General features: G+C 36.4%; 1 protein-coding gene across 1 annotated transcript; it reads left to right on the plus strand.

The window, feature by feature from the left end:
- Positions 1-574: 574 nt before the first annotated feature.
- On the plus strand, positions 575-17190 carry asah2 (N-acylsphingosine amidohydrolase 2). Its single transcript, XM_052113221.1, has 20 exons — positions 575-713; positions 1142-1242; positions 4160-4303; positions 4988-5164; positions 5272-5399; positions 5661-5738; positions 6039-6159; positions 6465-6590; positions 6813-6899; positions 7005-7109; positions 8800-8881; positions 9014-9129; positions 9320-9414; positions 12828-12867; positions 13963-14061; positions 14358-14453; positions 14541-14693; positions 16105-16161; positions 16259-16347; positions 17004-17190. The coding sequence occupies exons 1-20, from the start codon at positions 575-577 to the stop codon at positions 17188-17190; spliced, it is 2220 nt and encodes a 739-aa protein (XP_051969181.1).
- Positions 17191-17320: the final 130 nt, after the last annotated feature.

Genomic DNA, 17320 nt, shown 5'->3' on the forward strand with positions numbered 1-17320 from the left:
CAAAATTGACATCTTGATAAGGTCTTTGTTATCTCAATAGTTATACAACTAATCTAATCTGAGGGTTTGGTTACACAGTCTTCAATACAGGTTATAAAACGGTGCTTTGCATATTACCTTTGTCCTTGCATAGTATACTCTATAAGTGTGCACTCAGTCCATGCATCCATTTGTTTAATTTTACTCCGGGAGTTGGTCCCAAAGACATGTAAGTATTTATTTAAAAAAAAAATCACAAATTATAACAGCTAATGCAGGGCTGAAATGTTCTTTACATTGTAGTATGTGTTCGCTATTAACAGATCTGCATGCATAATTGTTTGCTAAAGTGTAAGATTTATAGAATAATGTCGTTTTCAAAATTTCAATAGTATGTTTATTTCAGGGGGGAAAAAAATCATATTATGGAGAACATATTTGCCTATACAAGTTTATGTAATGATTAAACAGACTTCAAAAAGCAACAGATTGCATTTATGTTTCATTTGTTGCACATGCTGTTATTGCACTGTGGTTATCTGGTAAAATAAAGCACTTTTTGTGTCTGTCCATGTGTGTCTTTCAGTGAAGTACAATGGCTCGTAAGACTGTGTGCGGTCGTCTCAGTACTCTGGAGGTCTGGCTCATAGTTCTGTTCCTCTTGATGACAGTAGTGTCAGTGGGGCTGATAACTGTCTTAGCCCTCAAGGTGGATTCAGAAAAACGTAATTACAGTTTTTTTATTGGTTCTTTTAAAAAAAATTCAGATGCACCTAATTATAATTGAATTAATTTAACTAAATTGTAAGCTAATATATATATATATATATATATGGGAATACTGTGTGAATTTATTATTATTAATATTTATTTATTTAGTTAGTTATTTAAATCTGAAAAAAAAAAAAAAAAACATGTTAAAGGGGAACATGAAATGCATGTAAATTATTCAAATAAACTTTTCACTCAGATTGTAATTGTTGATAACATAATTTGTAATGAAAAACAATAAATTAATTTAAATTAGAAAAGAATAGAAGCAGGCACTTAGACTTTTGGATTCTATTGTATTTTTTAAATTCATAAGCTTATAAAATAATCATATAGTTTAAATTGTTGTTTGTTTGAATTACATGTGTACCATTTTGCAATATAGAACTAGAGGAGCCGACCCCGGCCCCGACCGTAAATCCTCCAGAGATCTCCTATGTGATTGGTGTAGGCCGAGCAGACTGCACCGGGCCTGTGGCTGACATACCTCTGGTCAGTTTATTTCATTTTGCTGAATTCTATCCAGTCTTGCAGACTGATCTCATTAATGTACATAGCTATTTATATGTTAATATTTGTAACATTTAAACACACATATTTGTATGCTTGGATAGACACTAAAACATAAAATATGGACATTTGAAAGCATCTAAAATGTAAAAGTTTTTACCAATTTACAGCTTTAGAAATGTAAATTTTCCATTACAAATATATCTGAATACAGGAATCGATTATAAATATATTTATACATTTTTAATATTTTATAGATATTTTAGATCCCTTAACCCCACCTCAACCTCTAAATCTAACCACATTTCAACAATATCAAAACATGTAACAAATAGATTAATGTACAGAAACAATAATATTTGTTACAATATATTCATTTATATATATTTTATAGCCGCTAATCCCACACCTACTCCTAAACCTAACCATAACCATAAACATTTATTATGCATATAAAACACTTAACAGGCAGATAAATTTAATCACAATAATTTATTCAGAAAAATGGCAAACTTCAAAACAAAAGTAGTCCAAAGGGCAATGCGCTGCATCCCATGTGCTCCCTGACAGCATGCAATAGCATTGTGTAAGTGAAGAGTAGAATTTATCATTTTAATCGCTGTAAATCTTCTCCTGATGCACTCCAGAACGATGCTGTAATATCTCATCTAAACATAGATGTTGCAGAATGCGGCAATTCGCAAACAGTCAAGAGACACTTTAGAGCCCATGAGCATTCTGCATCACTGCTGTAAAACCACTGTAAAACCGCTGCTCGTAATGCTTGAGACAGCAATTTTTTTAATTTTGAAAATGAAACTAATTTGAGTGGACGGTTACAGCTTGCATGACGGTGCTGCGGCAGATGGAGATGGAGATTGTTGACAGAAAACAGTCTATTTGTATTATAGCTATAAAATGTATGGATTAATTTTATTATTGTTTTATGATGCTTTTTGTAGTTTGTTTAGTTTTTTGGCATATTCTAGGAAAGCTCATTTTGTGTCCCATGGCAAACAAAAGTGCTTAATAAATTATTAAATGATTATAGAGTTTTTATTTATTTTAACATTTTAAAGTCTTGGTTAAAGTGAAATAATTGTATAGGGCTGCAGAAATCACACAGGACTGAATGAAGCCTTTCAAATGTCATATTCTTATGTCAACTGCATTAAATAAATGTGATGGCATTTAACTAATCAAACTGATTTTACATTAAATGTAATTAACTGATTAATTCTATGAATTATTTAATATTAATAAATTCAAAAAGTACACGTAAGCATTTGTATGTTTCTATAGGTGTTAATACATAAAATTATGGCATTTAGATGCTGCCAATACATCAATATAGTATGTATCAGTGTCTATGCAAACGTAAGAGAATGTATGTTCGATTGAACCAAACTTTATGTAAGAATACATACGAATTATCATGAGATCACGTTGCAGCGGTCTGGTGATTTCTTATATTATCTTTTGAAAACTATTGCAAGCTTTATCGATGTTATCAATTCATTAGTTGTTCCCAGGGGCGTAGATTCCAGGGAGGATGGGGGGAGGTAACCCCCCAATAATCAAAACAAGCAAGAACGGGGCCTGGGTATCTCAGCGAGTACTTCAAGCCATGGAGTCAAGAGTTCGAATCCAGGGCGTGTTGAGTGTAACGGTGTTGACAAAACAGGCAGAAACAATGATGATAAAGTAAAGATGAACCCAAGTGCAGTTTATTCTTATAACGTGAAACAGTATCCCTAACTATGAAAGTGAAAGAAAACAAAACAAGAAACCAAGGACCAAACTAATAATGACAAAACTAGACACGACACGAAATAACTAAGGCTAAGGCTGGACAGGACTGGAACAACACTACAAGGTACATGTATACAAACTATACTAAACTATGGATAGACAACAAGGTTACAAGTACACAGTTAAGACTAAACTATGGCTAAACAACAGGTTACACAAACACAAAGGCTAGGCTAGACTAGACTAGACTAGACTAGACTAGACTAGACTAGACTAGACTAGACTAGACTATGGCGGAACAACAAGTTTACAAGTGCAATACCTGACAACTTACAAAGGAAAACATGAGGGTTTAAATGCACAAGACATGGGTAACAAAGGCCAATTAACAAACAGAACTGTAAAACAAGATAACAAGACAATTAACTAAAACCAATGACAAACTAGAACTGAATCAAAGTAATCAAACAATAAACCAATGAAAACCGGACACATGAACAAGGGAAAACAGGAATTGACAAGACTAGGAAACAGGAACTAAACAGGAAATTTCAAAATAAAAGTACAAAAACAAAAGTCAAATGAGAATATTACACTGAGTGACTCCCGCCAGGTCTCCTAAGCAACCAAATTGTCCTAGTTGCTAGAGTTACATTGGGTTAATCTCCTCGTGGTTGCTAAAATGTGTGGTTCTCGCTCTGAGTGGGGTGTGTAGTGAGTTGTGTGTCTCCACGGTAACGCTCAACAATGTGATATAATGAGCAGATTGACGGTCTCAGACACGGAGGCATCTGAGATTCGTCCTCAGCAACCCAGATTTAGGCAAGTCACTACGCCACCACGAGGGCTTAAAGCGCATTGGGAATTGGACATTTCAAATTGGGGAGAAAATAAAAAAATTTATAAAAAAAACAAGCAAGTACACCACCCCATTATTTATACCATGATCAATGGAATAATTTAAATTCTTCACACTGTAACCCCCCCCAATGTTCAAGCCAAATCTACGCCCATGGTTGTTCCAGACTGATAACGTTTATGACTGATGTTTGCATTGGTCCGATATGATGATAAGGGTCACATAAGGCAGGTGCATGTGATGTCAAAGGCCTATTGCTGATTTATTCCTTTTTTATTTTTGGGAAAGATGGGCTACGCCAATACTGAGCAGACGGCGAGGGGTCTCCACATGCGTCTATTTTGTAGAGCATTTATTGTGGATGACGGCAGTAAGAGAGTGGTGTTTGTGACTTCGGACATCGGCATGGTCTCTCAAAGACTGAGGCTAGAGGTATAACACACAATCAGTGTCACGAACAGCATGACATTCATTTCATTCTTTTTTGTTCATAAATACACTATAAATGCAATTCATATAGATAATAACTTGAATAAACCTCTACTATGATGAACATGTTTTCCGTGGGGCTTAAAGACAAAAGGTTTAGGTGGTGTAACAGTTAACAAAGTTAAACCAGAGATTGCCCCCTGGAATTGTTATTTTCTTTCTTTTACATTTTTTATTTTGTTTTACATTAATGAGGGTATTTTTCTTCCTCGAAACATACAAAAATATTCATGCTGAATATTCACATTCATATTCATGTTTTCAATCTGAACATTATTTAGTAATAACGTGTATAACTATAGGCTTAGAATGTAATATTAAATAATATAATATTTTATTTTTTGCACCCACATTTTGCATTTCAGAGGTATTTTTTGTCACTTTTGATGACATTTTTGCCCCAATTTCCCCTTAATATCATAACCTGTTTGGCAGCTACACTATTTTATTATTATTATTATTATTATTATTTGTTTTGTTTTAGTTATGAATTTTTTTTTTTTAATGTATGAAACCAACATGAATACAAAGATTGCTGTTCCAAGAACTTTAAACTAGATCTTTACAATTTCCACTTTTCATCATCTCAGACATCCTTATTTGTCTTTGACCCTTGTATCATTGCAGGTTTTGCAAGAGCTGAAAGCGAAATACGGAGACCTCTACAGGCAGGACAATGTGATTATGAGTGGCACTCACACACATTCGGGTCTGGCTGGCTATTTTCAGTACACCCTCTTTATGATCACCAGTAGTGGCTACATTAAACCATCCATACAAGCCATTGTCAATGGAATAGTGAAGGTATTGTCTATTGTAACTATTTTTCTGATATGGTAAAATGTAAAATGTTAGTTCATGTGTATGCTTTTAATATATTATTGACCTGTGTTTTTAATCCTCTTTATCAGAGCATTGACATTGCTCATAGGAATATGAGACCTGGGCGAATTTTTATTAACAAAGGACAAATAGATGACAGCAACATAAACAGAAGCCCACACTCTTATATGAACAACCCGGAAGAGGAGAGAAACAGGTTTGTTTATTTGGTTATTGTTGTGGTTTCTATTATGAAGGAAAGGACTGTGTCTGTATACTTAACCCAGGCTAAAGTCCTAACTGCAAAGGCCTAGAATAGAATACATGAAATAAATATATCAAATGTTGGATAGCACAAAAAACAACAACTGAGGACTTCAGTATGGGCCATTTTTTTTCCCACTATTTAAATATCTGTGGCATTTCTGTCACTTTCAATGGCATTTTTGGTTCATTTCTGGTCTCGTATTCAACCCAGGTATGAATTCAACACAGACAAGCAAATCGTGATCCTGAAATTCACAGATATGGACGGGGACGGTATGGGCATGCTCAGGTACCTACATAATTGACAATTATTAGATATTTATTCAAACCAATATTTCACCCAAAATGACAGTACGCTGTAATTATTTGGTTTTTCTGTGGAACACAACAGGAGAATTTTGAAGAATCAAAAGGGTGCCTTAAAGTACTTTTTTGTCCTGTCTTGAGCTTGACAGATGTCACATGGTCATTGTATGGAGAAAAAAAAAGCTTTGTGAAGATTCTTTCAAATTCCCCTTATGTATTCCACATGAAAAAAAAAAGTTATTTAATGAATTTACTGATTTATTCACTATACCTCTGCCCTCAGCTGGTTTGCTGTTCATCCCGTCAGTATGAATAACACCAATCGCATGGTGAGCTCAGACAACCTCGGCTATGCCTCCTACGCCTTTGAGCAGGACAAGAACCGAGGCTTTCTACCAGGGGAGGTAAAAAGACGACTTTTTAATTAGATCTCACTCTGGGCCTCTTGTACTGTAGATTAGTTGCAATCTACTTGAACGCTACACATGGACAATATAATCAGTACTTCCTTTGGTGCCTTGAGAATCCTTTAAATGTATTGAGGAAATTTATTAAAGTTCATTAGTTGATGCTCTAATGCAATATATTAAACATCTTTATCAAGCTACTTGACCTTGGGATTGTGTGTGTGTGTGTGTGTGTTTGTGAATGAACATCATCTTCAATTTGAAAAGTGCGGCATTAAATCTCACGTTCTGTTTCCCTCCAGGGTCCGTTTGTAGCAGGCTTTTCTTCCAGTAACCTTGGAGATTCATCTCCCAACATTCGCGGACCCGTCTGCTTGAACACGGGCGAGAAGTGTGACTACCTTAACAGCTCCTGCCCCATTGGTGGAGTAAGTTATCATTATATATACAGTATATAACACAAATATAAGTACAATATTAGTCAAAAGTTGCTTCTCCAGATCTTACATTTTTTTTTATTTAATGGCTTATGATTTGAAATGAATGGGCGGAATACACAGAGCTCAACTAGACAAAGGGTGAATCTGCAGATCTAGAAACATTCATTCATAACCAGCCTCCAGTTCTAATTCGCATGTGCCCCTCAACAGAAAAAAGCATGCATTGCTTTTGGACCGGGCGAAGACATGTTTGAGAGCACCAGGATTGTTGGAGAGAATATGTTTAAAAAGGCAAAAGTAAGTCTCTTTTGTCACATTGCTTGATCCTGATGAATATCTATGATTGTGGTACTGAGTGTGGTACTGAGTGTGTTACTGTAACGTGGTGGGTTTGTTGTGCAGGAGCTGTACGGCAGTGCACAACAGGAGTTGCATGGTGCCGTCCAGGGTGCACATCAGTGGGTCAACATGACAGATGAAACGGTCCCGTTTAACTCCACTCATACAGTGAGTACTTTATAGTCCCTATGAAATGGCTTGACGAGCGCAGTTTTCTTTACTGTGTTGAAGTATTGAAATGGGACATATCGGATGTTGGGGTAGAACATATCGAAGGGTTTGTCCCTTTTTATCATAGCCAAAAGGCATCAACATGGTTTGCTAATTGCTAGAGCATTTGATTGGACAAAACAAGCAAATGCAGTGTGAGTCATCAATAGTTTTGGTTTGTTTTCCTGAGAAAAGAGATAATTGTGTTTATCTGCTAAAAGTGTATTTGGTCAATGTTTAGGAGTACATTAGTATATAGAAAGCTTAAAATCAAATAGACAAGTGGCCCTATTTTAAGAGCACTAGCGCTAAGCGCAGCACTATGCCATAAGTCATAAGCGTAAAGTCAGTGGGCATAGCCATGAAGTTTTGCTATTTACATGCAAGCATGTGGTAAGTCTTGGCGCAAGTGTGTTTGGTGAAATTTTGTACGCACAGCGCTAATGGGCTGGGTCAAGTGCAATTTAATTCTGAGGTTCTTCTCCGGTTATTGCACCATCTGCAACCTATTAGATAGTCCATTGCCTGTCAATCACCAGTAATATAAACTAAGACAGCTCATTCATAAAAAGTTGCTAATATAAATAATATATAAATATTGACTTTATGTTCTTTTGTGCGTTAACTGGGTCTTTGTTTTGTCTGGCATATATCTAGTGACACACTCCTTTTATCCGCATAGAAAATGTTGTTCTTATCAGGATTTGTTTGTTGGCCCCGTTATATTATGGAGAATTTAAGTATTTTATAATTAATCATATTGCTCAATTGACACACATATCATGGCTAGTATTAACAGTGATTGTGTTGGACTTCCAGGCTATTCAGTGGATTGAGGCATGTTTTAAATTTACAATTATTTGCACACACTTCAATTCTACCAGACAACTTAGTTTTTTTTAAATTGAATTCAATGATTGAAACATGAAAAACACGTTTAAAATCAAATTACAGCTTAAATAAAAAAATAACAAAAATAATAATAATAATAATATATATATATATATATATATATATATATATATATATATATATATATATATATATATATATATATATATATATCCAAATCCAAACATTTTACCCTCTCCAACTTATTTCACTGGCCCATTTTACAGTGATTTAAAAATCACTCTATAACAACAGGTGGGAAAATATATATATTTTTATCATTAATACAATTGTAATAACCATTGAAAAATAAACCATGACCTCTAGAAAGTTTAATACAAATCTGATAATTTTCTGTTTCATAAAATAGCTACAACAGTGATTGTCAGGGACATAATTTTATGTTCTAATATATTTTCAGATAACATCATTACCACCAGCTGGTGCATAGAATTAGCGCTCTCATGAAAATTGTATAAGAAGTAGAGCAATAGAAACCCATAAACTCAAAGCCACAAGTCTTTGAATTTGATTTTGGGTCTTTGTGGGCTTTAAGGATGCTTGTCAAACCAAACGGCACTGAAATAAACATGAATAATATACAATTATCGAACTGTTTAGGCTGTGTAGGCATAACACTTTGAGCTGCCAAATTTACAGCTCATGTGTTTAGAGTTTAACTAGTTTAACATGGACTACTCCTTTAATTTGAATTTGTGCAGTGGTGTTGTAGTGCTGACACAGTTTCTCTCATTAGGGACGGACATGCAAACCTGCTCTGGGTCACAGTTTTGCTGCCGGAACAACAGATGGAGGCGGAGAGTTCAACTTCGTACAAGGTAAAGAGATGCTGCTTCATCTTTGTTTTGGTTTCCCAGATTTGCTAGTGTACTTCATATTTGTCAGGTCATGTCTTGAGTAGATCTTTGACTGGAAGATTATTTTGGTTTTGGATTATCTAATGTGACCAGGGGATACAGATGGAGACCCCTTCTGGGACGGCATAAGAGATCAAATTGTGGGACCTCCGTCAAATGATACCCAGGATTGTCATCGGCCCAAACCCATCCTGTTTAGCACGGGAGAGGTACACGAAAAAACAGAATTATACAGAAACCATAAGAAACTCAACAATAAAATGTATACAAAATGTATGATCTTTTGTTAATATTGCCATAAGATGATAATGTGGCAGAAATTAAAATGTACAGGAAATTTGGCAATGACAAATTTGATTTATTTGAAACAATAACAGCAATAGCTATGTTTTTATGCAGATGGATTCACCCCTCCCATGGCATCCAGCCATTGTGGACGTTCAAATCATCACTATTGGCTCTTTAGCCATAGTTGCGGTCCCAGGTGAATTTACGTGAGTATAAATAAAAACTCAGTACCAGTATCATTCAACTCAAGATCATGTTAGTACCAATGTGTATATATATATAGTGCATTCATAAAATATTCAGACCCCTTAATCTTTTCATATTTTATGTTGCAGCCTTATGCTAAAATCATTTAAATGATTATAATATTTTTCACATCAGTTTACCCCATAATAACAAAGCAAAAAACAAATATTTCATACTTGAAAACTGAAATATCCCATTTACATAAGTATTCAGACCATTTGCTATGACACTTGAAATTTAGCTCAGGTGCATCCCGTTTCCCCTGATCATCTTTGAGATGTTTCTACACTTTGGTTGGAGTCAACCTTTGGTCATTTCAATTGATTGTACATGGTTTGGAAAGGCACACACATGTCTATATAAGGTATCACTGCTGAAAATGCATATCAGAGCAAAAAGCAAGCCATGAGGTCAAAGGAACTGCCTGTAGTGCTCAGAGACAGTATTGTGTTGAGGCACAGGTCTATAGGGTCACAGGTCTCTAAGGCTAAAAAAAATGCACTGCATTGAAGGTTCCCAAGAGCACAGTGTTTCCACAGTTCTTAAATGGAAGAAGTTTGGAACAACCAGGACTCTTCCTAGAGCTGGCTGCCTGGCCTGAGCAATCGGGGGAGAAGGTCCTTGGTAAGAGAGGTGACCAGGAACCCGATGGTCACTCTGGTTGAGCTCCAGAGATCATGTGTGGAGATAGGAGAAATTTGCAGAAGGACAACCATCACTGCAATACTCCACCAATCTTGGCTTTATGACAGAGTGGCCAGACAGAAGCCTCTCATCAGTGCAAGACACATGAAAGCCTGCTTAGAATTGCAAAAAAAGCACCTAAAGGACTCTCAGACTGTGAGAAACAAGATTCTCTGGGCTGATGAAATGAAGATTGAACTGTTTGGCCTCAATTCCAAGCATCATGTCTGGAGGAAACCAGGCACTGTTCATCACCTGCGCAATACCATCCCAACCCTTGAAGCATGGTGGTTGCATCATGATATGAGGGTGTTTTTCAGCAGCAGGGACTGGGGGACTGGTCAGAGTTGAAGAAAAACTGATTGCAGAAAAATACACAGATATCTTAATGAAAACATGGTCCAGAGCTCTCAAGACCACAGACTGGGCCGAAGGTTCACCTTCCAACAGGACAATGACCCTAAGCACACAGCCAAGAGAACACAAGAGTGGCTACAGGACAACTCTGTGAATGTCCTTGAGTGGCCCAGCCAGAGCCTGGACTTGAACCCAATTGAACATCTTTGGAGAGAGCTGAAAATGGCTGTCCTCCGATGGTCCCCATCCTACCTGATAAAGCTTGAGAGGATCTGCAGAGAAGAATGGCAGAAAATCCCCAAATCCAGGTGTGCAAAGCCTGTCACATCATACCCAAAACGACTTGAGGGTGTAATTGCTGCCAAAGGTGCTTCAAATAAGAAATGAGTTAAGGGTCTGAATACTTATATCAAAGTAAATTGTCAGTTCTTTTCTTTTTAATACATTTGTAAAGTTATCAAAAATCTGGTTTTTGCTTTGTCATTATGGGGTATGGAGTGTAGATTATTAAAAGGACACCTCACTGCCCCAATGGCAGAATCCAGCAAAAAAGATATTGCGCTCGTCTTTTCGTGCACGTGTGGCTGTAGCGTCATAGTTAAGACTGAATCTGACTCCATTAATAATTTAATCTGACTCCAATTATGTTAGACCTCGAATTAAGATTGAGATTCCAATTATTATTGATCATCAATTGAGATCTCTAGATTTAGAGACTTGATTATTCTAGTTAATTCTATACTTTTACATTGCACTTGTTCATTTGGATTCCTGTTAGTAGAGTCTACGCATCGGCCGGATTATACGTGATCATTCCACAAACTGGCTCTTTTTTTTTGGGGATCATTATCCAGAGCTAATTTACTAATACTATTCAGACAGGTTGCTCTGAATAATAGTTTTGTTTAGTCCCCCTAGATCTGCATACACTTAATTAAAATAACACTACTCTCAACCAGGGGAGTGACTAATACTATTTGTATGGGCTGGCCAACGTTAACGTATACAGATGGTACTTTTAATTAGTCTCCATAGTTTCCTATTTACCCTTGGCTGGAATAATGTTAACAGTAATCAGAGGTAATTATGAACATTATTTATTTACCAACATTTTGTTGTTCTAAATAATGATTATATTTAGTCCCTACTGTCTAGGTACACTTAGTTAATGCCAAATAGTTAGCCAGAAAGCACACCTTATCTGCATACAGGAGGTAGGCACAACCCCAGAATTGGTCAGAATTCCTCTAAATTCTCAAAACTATGTTATCATGTATTTTACAGTTAAGGTAATGAGACATTCGTACCAGCCTACCTACCTACCGACCGACCCACCCACCCACCCTGATCAGCCACAACATTAAAGGGGGGCAGTGGTGGCTCAGTGGTTGAGGCTCAGGGTTACTGACCAGAAGGTTGGGGGTTCAAGCCCCAGCCCCACCAAGATGCCACTGTTGGGCCCTTGAGCAAGTTGCTCCAGGGGGATTGTCCCTGTAATAAGTGCACTGTAAGTCGCTTTGGATAAAAGCGTCTGCCAAATGCATAAATGTAAATGTAAATTAAAGCCACCTGCCTAATATTGTGTAGGTCCCCCTCCTTCCACCAATACAGTGTCAACCCGAATCTCAGAATAGCATAATTATACAGAGCAGTTATCTGAGTTACTGTAAACTTTGTCTGGCCATTCTCTGTTGACCTCTCTCATCAGCAAGGCATTTCTAGGATGTCTTGCTGTTCACTGGATGTTTTTTGTTTTTGGCACCATTCGTAGTAGAAATTCTGAATTTCACTCTGTATTATATGCTTATTATAGGCCTTCATATTTTATTTGGAAATATTTTAGTTATTATTAATTATTTAAATTAATAATTTTAATTTGGGGGCCTTTCTCAGCAAAAAATATATACAATTAATTAGATTAATGAACCTGCACGTCATGAGATTAATTTGATTAAAAGTTTCAACTGATTGACTAATGAACATGGTACCATTTAAATGTTTAAATGTCATGAATGCCATATATGGTATATACAGTATATGACATTCATGACATTTAAACATTTAAATGGTACCATGTCCATAAAACCACTGTAGTACCATGATATTTTTTAATACTGTTTTGTTGGTGAAAGCTGTGTGCATTCACTGTTTCCGATGTGTTTGAACCTGTGACAGATTGTTTTTGTTCTAATTTAGAATTTAGTCACTTGATCAATAATCTAGTATTTAACCAAAAATCATATCTGAAGGTCCTCTACTGTAGGTTGGATGCTATTTAGTAATGATGATATGTGTTTGTTCTGTGATACTTACATTGCCTTCTATAATCTAGTACCATGTCCGGGCGAAGAATGCGGGAGGCAGTCAAACAGGTGAGAACGGCCCATATTTAAAGTATAGTTCACTCAAAATAAACCATGTCATAATTTACAAAATATTTTTTGGAAGAATCCTTAAGCAGCTTTTTTCAGTACAACAACAGTTCTTAGTGATGATGACATCAGTTAAGATACAAAAAGGAGCAAACAACACCATAAAAGTATCTGAAAATAGTCCATGCAACTAACTGTCTTCTGAAGCCATACGATCTTCACGGATTGCTTTTGCTGTTGCTCACTGCCTCCGTGGATATATCTCCATCTCCCGTGTTTATATACACTCCTCCTTCGAACATTGATGAAGCAGAATATAGTGGATGCCTCAAATAAAAAAAAATCCCCCTGGGAGTTGGGCCCCCCCTGCAGCCACGAGCCCCGGGTCTTAAGCTCCAGTAAGCCTGTGTGAAGTGCGGGCCTGCATGTAGCAAATCTAGACAAGTGGAGCTGGGGAGGAGGAGGGTTGCTGTGCGCAGCAGTGAAAATTTACGTATATGCAAAACAGAGCAATTTACAGTAAATGTTAGACAAAGAGAGAGAGTCAGTTGGCTACCCGAGTACATGTCAAAGGACCTATCAGCTTACACCATGAATAATTTCGTACCTTAACTTCGGTCATTTGTCTGGTATTGCATGTAAACAAGCTCGTTGACATCAAACAGGGTGCCATGAGTTGACGAGCCATATTTAATCTCAACCTGAATGAGATTTGAGAGCTTTGGTAGAGGAGAAAATGATCATTGAGTTTTGGTCTTCACACAAAGCTATAAAAAATAAATAAATGGATTATACGTAAAGATTATTTGAATTTTTGTTTTTGTGTTTCATGGAAAAAAGAACACAATACAGGTTTGGAATAACATAGTAGATAATGACAGAATCTTAATTTCTGGGTGAACTATCCCTTTGCACAACCAGCAAATAATTGAGTAACTTTAATTTTGGCTAGGTATTAGTTCGATATTTCGAAGCCAATATGTTTTTGATACCCGGAATACTGAATATGTTTTTCTGGTATATGTAATCTAGTATATTTTGTAGACATGAGGTAGACAATGAGATTCAAATCTGTACACAAAATCATTGTCATAGGAGTTGGAGATGCATGGGGCTTTCAATAACGCAGAGGTGGTCGTCGCCGGCCTGTGCAACATCTACACCCATTATATTACTACATATGAAGAGTATCAGGTATATATGCCTACACTTTAGCTTAAGCCACTGAGCCTTGTTTACTGTAAGAGTACTGTGGTGTACCATGATTGTATTGCCATGATACTTTCAAATACATCATAGTACTGAATGATTACTATACACCATGGTATATACATAGTGCTGCTATGTACTTAAAAGAATAACTTGCAATTACCACGGTCCAATTGAAAATAATCAAAGGAAATGTCCACAAAACATGGTACTTTTGTTTAAAGTGGAATGACTAAGATTACCTGCTATTTTCTTCAAATGGTTGTCTTCTACCTTGATAGATCCAGCGTTATGAGGGTGCATCCACAATCTTTGGCCCTCACACTCTCTCTGCTTACATTCAGCGCTTCAGAGGTCTGGCCAAAGCTATAGCTCAGGTAAATCCACTATCTTTTTTTCAGATTTTTTATTATTATAATTTTTTTTTTATCTGAAATGGACTGTCTTGGTGCTAATTTCCACAGGGAACCATTGGAGAGTTGCCCAAAGGTCCTGAACCTCCTTTCTTTCCTGAGGACAAACTCTTTAATCTAGTGAAGGATCCGGTAGACGATAAAGCACCAGACAACATCGCCTTTGGCGAGGTCTTAGAGCAGGTTAACCCTGTCTATAAAGTGGTACGTAAATCAAAATTTTGCACAACACACTATGGATATTAGTGAACTAGTGAAAGCTCTGCTAGTAGTGTATTTGAGTTCAGTCATTTAAAAGTAGTTTTTTTTAAATAATGTCAAATGATTTGATTGACACCAATGGTCCTTGAGGCAAATATGTTTAGAAAGTATGATATGATTTGTCTAATGTGTGTCTGTGTGACACACCTCATAATATTCAGTTATTTACACACATGTAAAATGTGATAGCACCTCCTGTTTGCCTTATTTTTTTTTGCACAGACCTCTAGGACCAAGAGTCAGATATGCCCAGGGACAGATTAACCACCGGGCCGATTGGGCTATTGCCCAGGGGCCCCTAAACCTAAAGGGCCTCAAGCTCTAAATCGTTTATTTGTTTATTTATTTATTTTGAGATATCTATTATAAATCCACATAAATGTCAGCCTTATGAGAAATATCATTTGTTTGGCCGAATGCATGCTGGACAACAGCAGCGTGAGCACAGGCACTCGAGTATGCACTCGAGTATGCACTCAGGGAATCTATGTCTCACAGGTGCAGCATGTTTATTTGAAGGACTACAGAGAACAGCGTCTGATTTACAAAACGCTCTCAAACACAAAGATAAGCAACAGAATTCGTGCAAAAGTATAGAGGACTTTAAAATGTTTTCGTTTTTCAAGCTATACAACTGTCCTCATAGATCTTGATGTAACCTTGGACAAAGACAACTTAGTTCCTTATGCTCCTTAGTTACAGCCATTTTTAGGTTTTTCATTTTTATGGCGCCACCAAAATTGCGCAACATTTTTCAAGTGTCCTCAGAATGACCCCATACTTTGTGGAAGTATCTCATACCATTCAAGAGTTAATAGGCATTTGTGTAAAATTGGCCATGCACTATTCATACTTTTTGGTATACAGTTGCGACGATCAATCGAAAGTTAAATTTTTTTTCATTATTAATAATGGGACTCCAGAGAATATTTCCACATTGGTTTGATTCCGTTCGGGTGAACGCCCTAGGACTAGTTTGCAAAAGTAGGTTTTACGAAAAATCTAAAATTGCAGAAGATTTTTCATGACGGAAATTAAATTGGAGATTTTGTTCGATTTCAGCCAACGATTCCAATTATATAAGACACTTGAGTGTATCACATAGGTTCAGGAGTTACATCTCAAGCACTTCACTTCGTGCTTGAACCCCTAAAAATGAAAATAGAAACTCCATTACCATTTCATTTTCAAAAAGTGTATGCAAAGTATGTACCAAAATAAAAATACAATAAAATGATCATAAAATATAACATTTTAATTTTCACTGTGAAAATGTATATAAAAAAATATGAATAAAAACAATTTTGCTCTTCAACTTTTAATTGACTAGAATTGTTTTTGTTGTTTTTTTAAGGGAGATATCGCATCAGTCACATTTGTCTCTGGAAACCCGAGACACTCAGGAGATATTGTGAGTGGTTTAACAGCAGTAATCAAACAGTTATCTCTTGTTTAACGTGCAGTATTATATGTGAGATATAACTAATCTGTGTTGATTGTGGTATCAGAGAGATAAGACGTTTGTCACAGTGGGGAGATTTCACAACAGCACAGACACGTGGGAAGTGGTTCACACAGATGCATCGTGGGAAACAAGGTAATGTGTATATGCATGTTTTTTTATGTTCTCCTTGTGAATGTTCATGCCACATGCATTTGTGTAAAACACTTTTACATTGTTAGGCGTAGACTTAATTAAGCCGTAGACTTAATTTAGAGCTGGTGATATCCTTCAAGGTCTGTTCCCCTGATAAGACAAACGCTGAGTCAAGTTCTTATCACTTGTTATTGTATAGGTTTAATACTGAAGGCCAAAATTCATGAAAAGAAGTTTGCTAGATTAGATAGTCTTTATACAGTTGCCCAAAAAATGATTTGTACAGTTAAGACACACTTAAAACTGTGTGTATTAATTGCATTAGATAACAAAATATCAAACCAAGTGGCATCTGACATGTTCCACTAACTTTACAGCGTAAAGGCATCTGTGAAAAACCTCATTAACTGTTAGTGTTAGTGTAATCATCTTTTAGTTATTATCATTTAGATGGTAATGATAGCTCAATTGTGCTGAGCTAGTCGCACAAAGGTTGCTGGTTCAAAGCCAAATAGCAGATTTAACATGACATTAGGTGATTTGTGATGCCTCATTATGTTCAGTCAGCTTCAAAAGACATAAGCAATAGAAGCAAAGATTGTGACTAATTGTGTGTGTGTGTGTGTGTCTGTGTGTGTGTGGATGTGTGTACTTAGATTTCACTGGATAAAAGGAGCCGGTGGCCTGAGTAACGCTACAGTGGAGTGGCACATCCCTTCCTCAGCACAGACAGGAACGTACCGCATTCAATTCTCTGGACACTACAAACAATCTAATGTCGTCACAGCATATACGGGAACTTCCGATGTTTTTAAAGTCACCAGGAGTTTTTACTACTTCTGATCAGTGTATCACTGTAGGAGAATGTTGGATGCTGATAGAAGGTGTTGTTTAAAGAAACAATCAATAGCACCAATTCAATTTACTTGTTATTTTTTTTTTACTTGTTTGAATTGTTTGATATGTAAGGTGA

Source organism: Xyrauchen texanus, chromosome 40 (assembly GCF_025860055.1).
Source record: "Xyrauchen texanus isolate HMW12.3.18 chromosome 40, RBS_HiC_50CHRs, whole genome shotgun sequence".
NCBI classification, from domain to species: domain Eukaryota; kingdom Metazoa; phylum Chordata; class Actinopteri; order Cypriniformes; family Catostomidae; genus Xyrauchen; species Xyrauchen texanus.

Coding starts and splice junctions, on each gene's coding strand:
- asah2 (XM_052113221.1), top strand. CDS start 575: ATGGCTCGTAAGACTGTGTGCGGTCGTCTCAGTACTCTGGAGGTCTGG. Junction 4,304..4,987: donor CTCAAAGACTGAGGCTAGAG/GTATAACACACA, acceptor GTATCATTGCAG/GTTTTGCAAGAGCTGAAAGC. Junction 6,900..7,004: donor ATATGTTTAAAAAGGCAAAA/GTAAGTCTCTTT, acceptor TTTGTTGTGCAG/GAGCTGTACGGCAGTGCACA.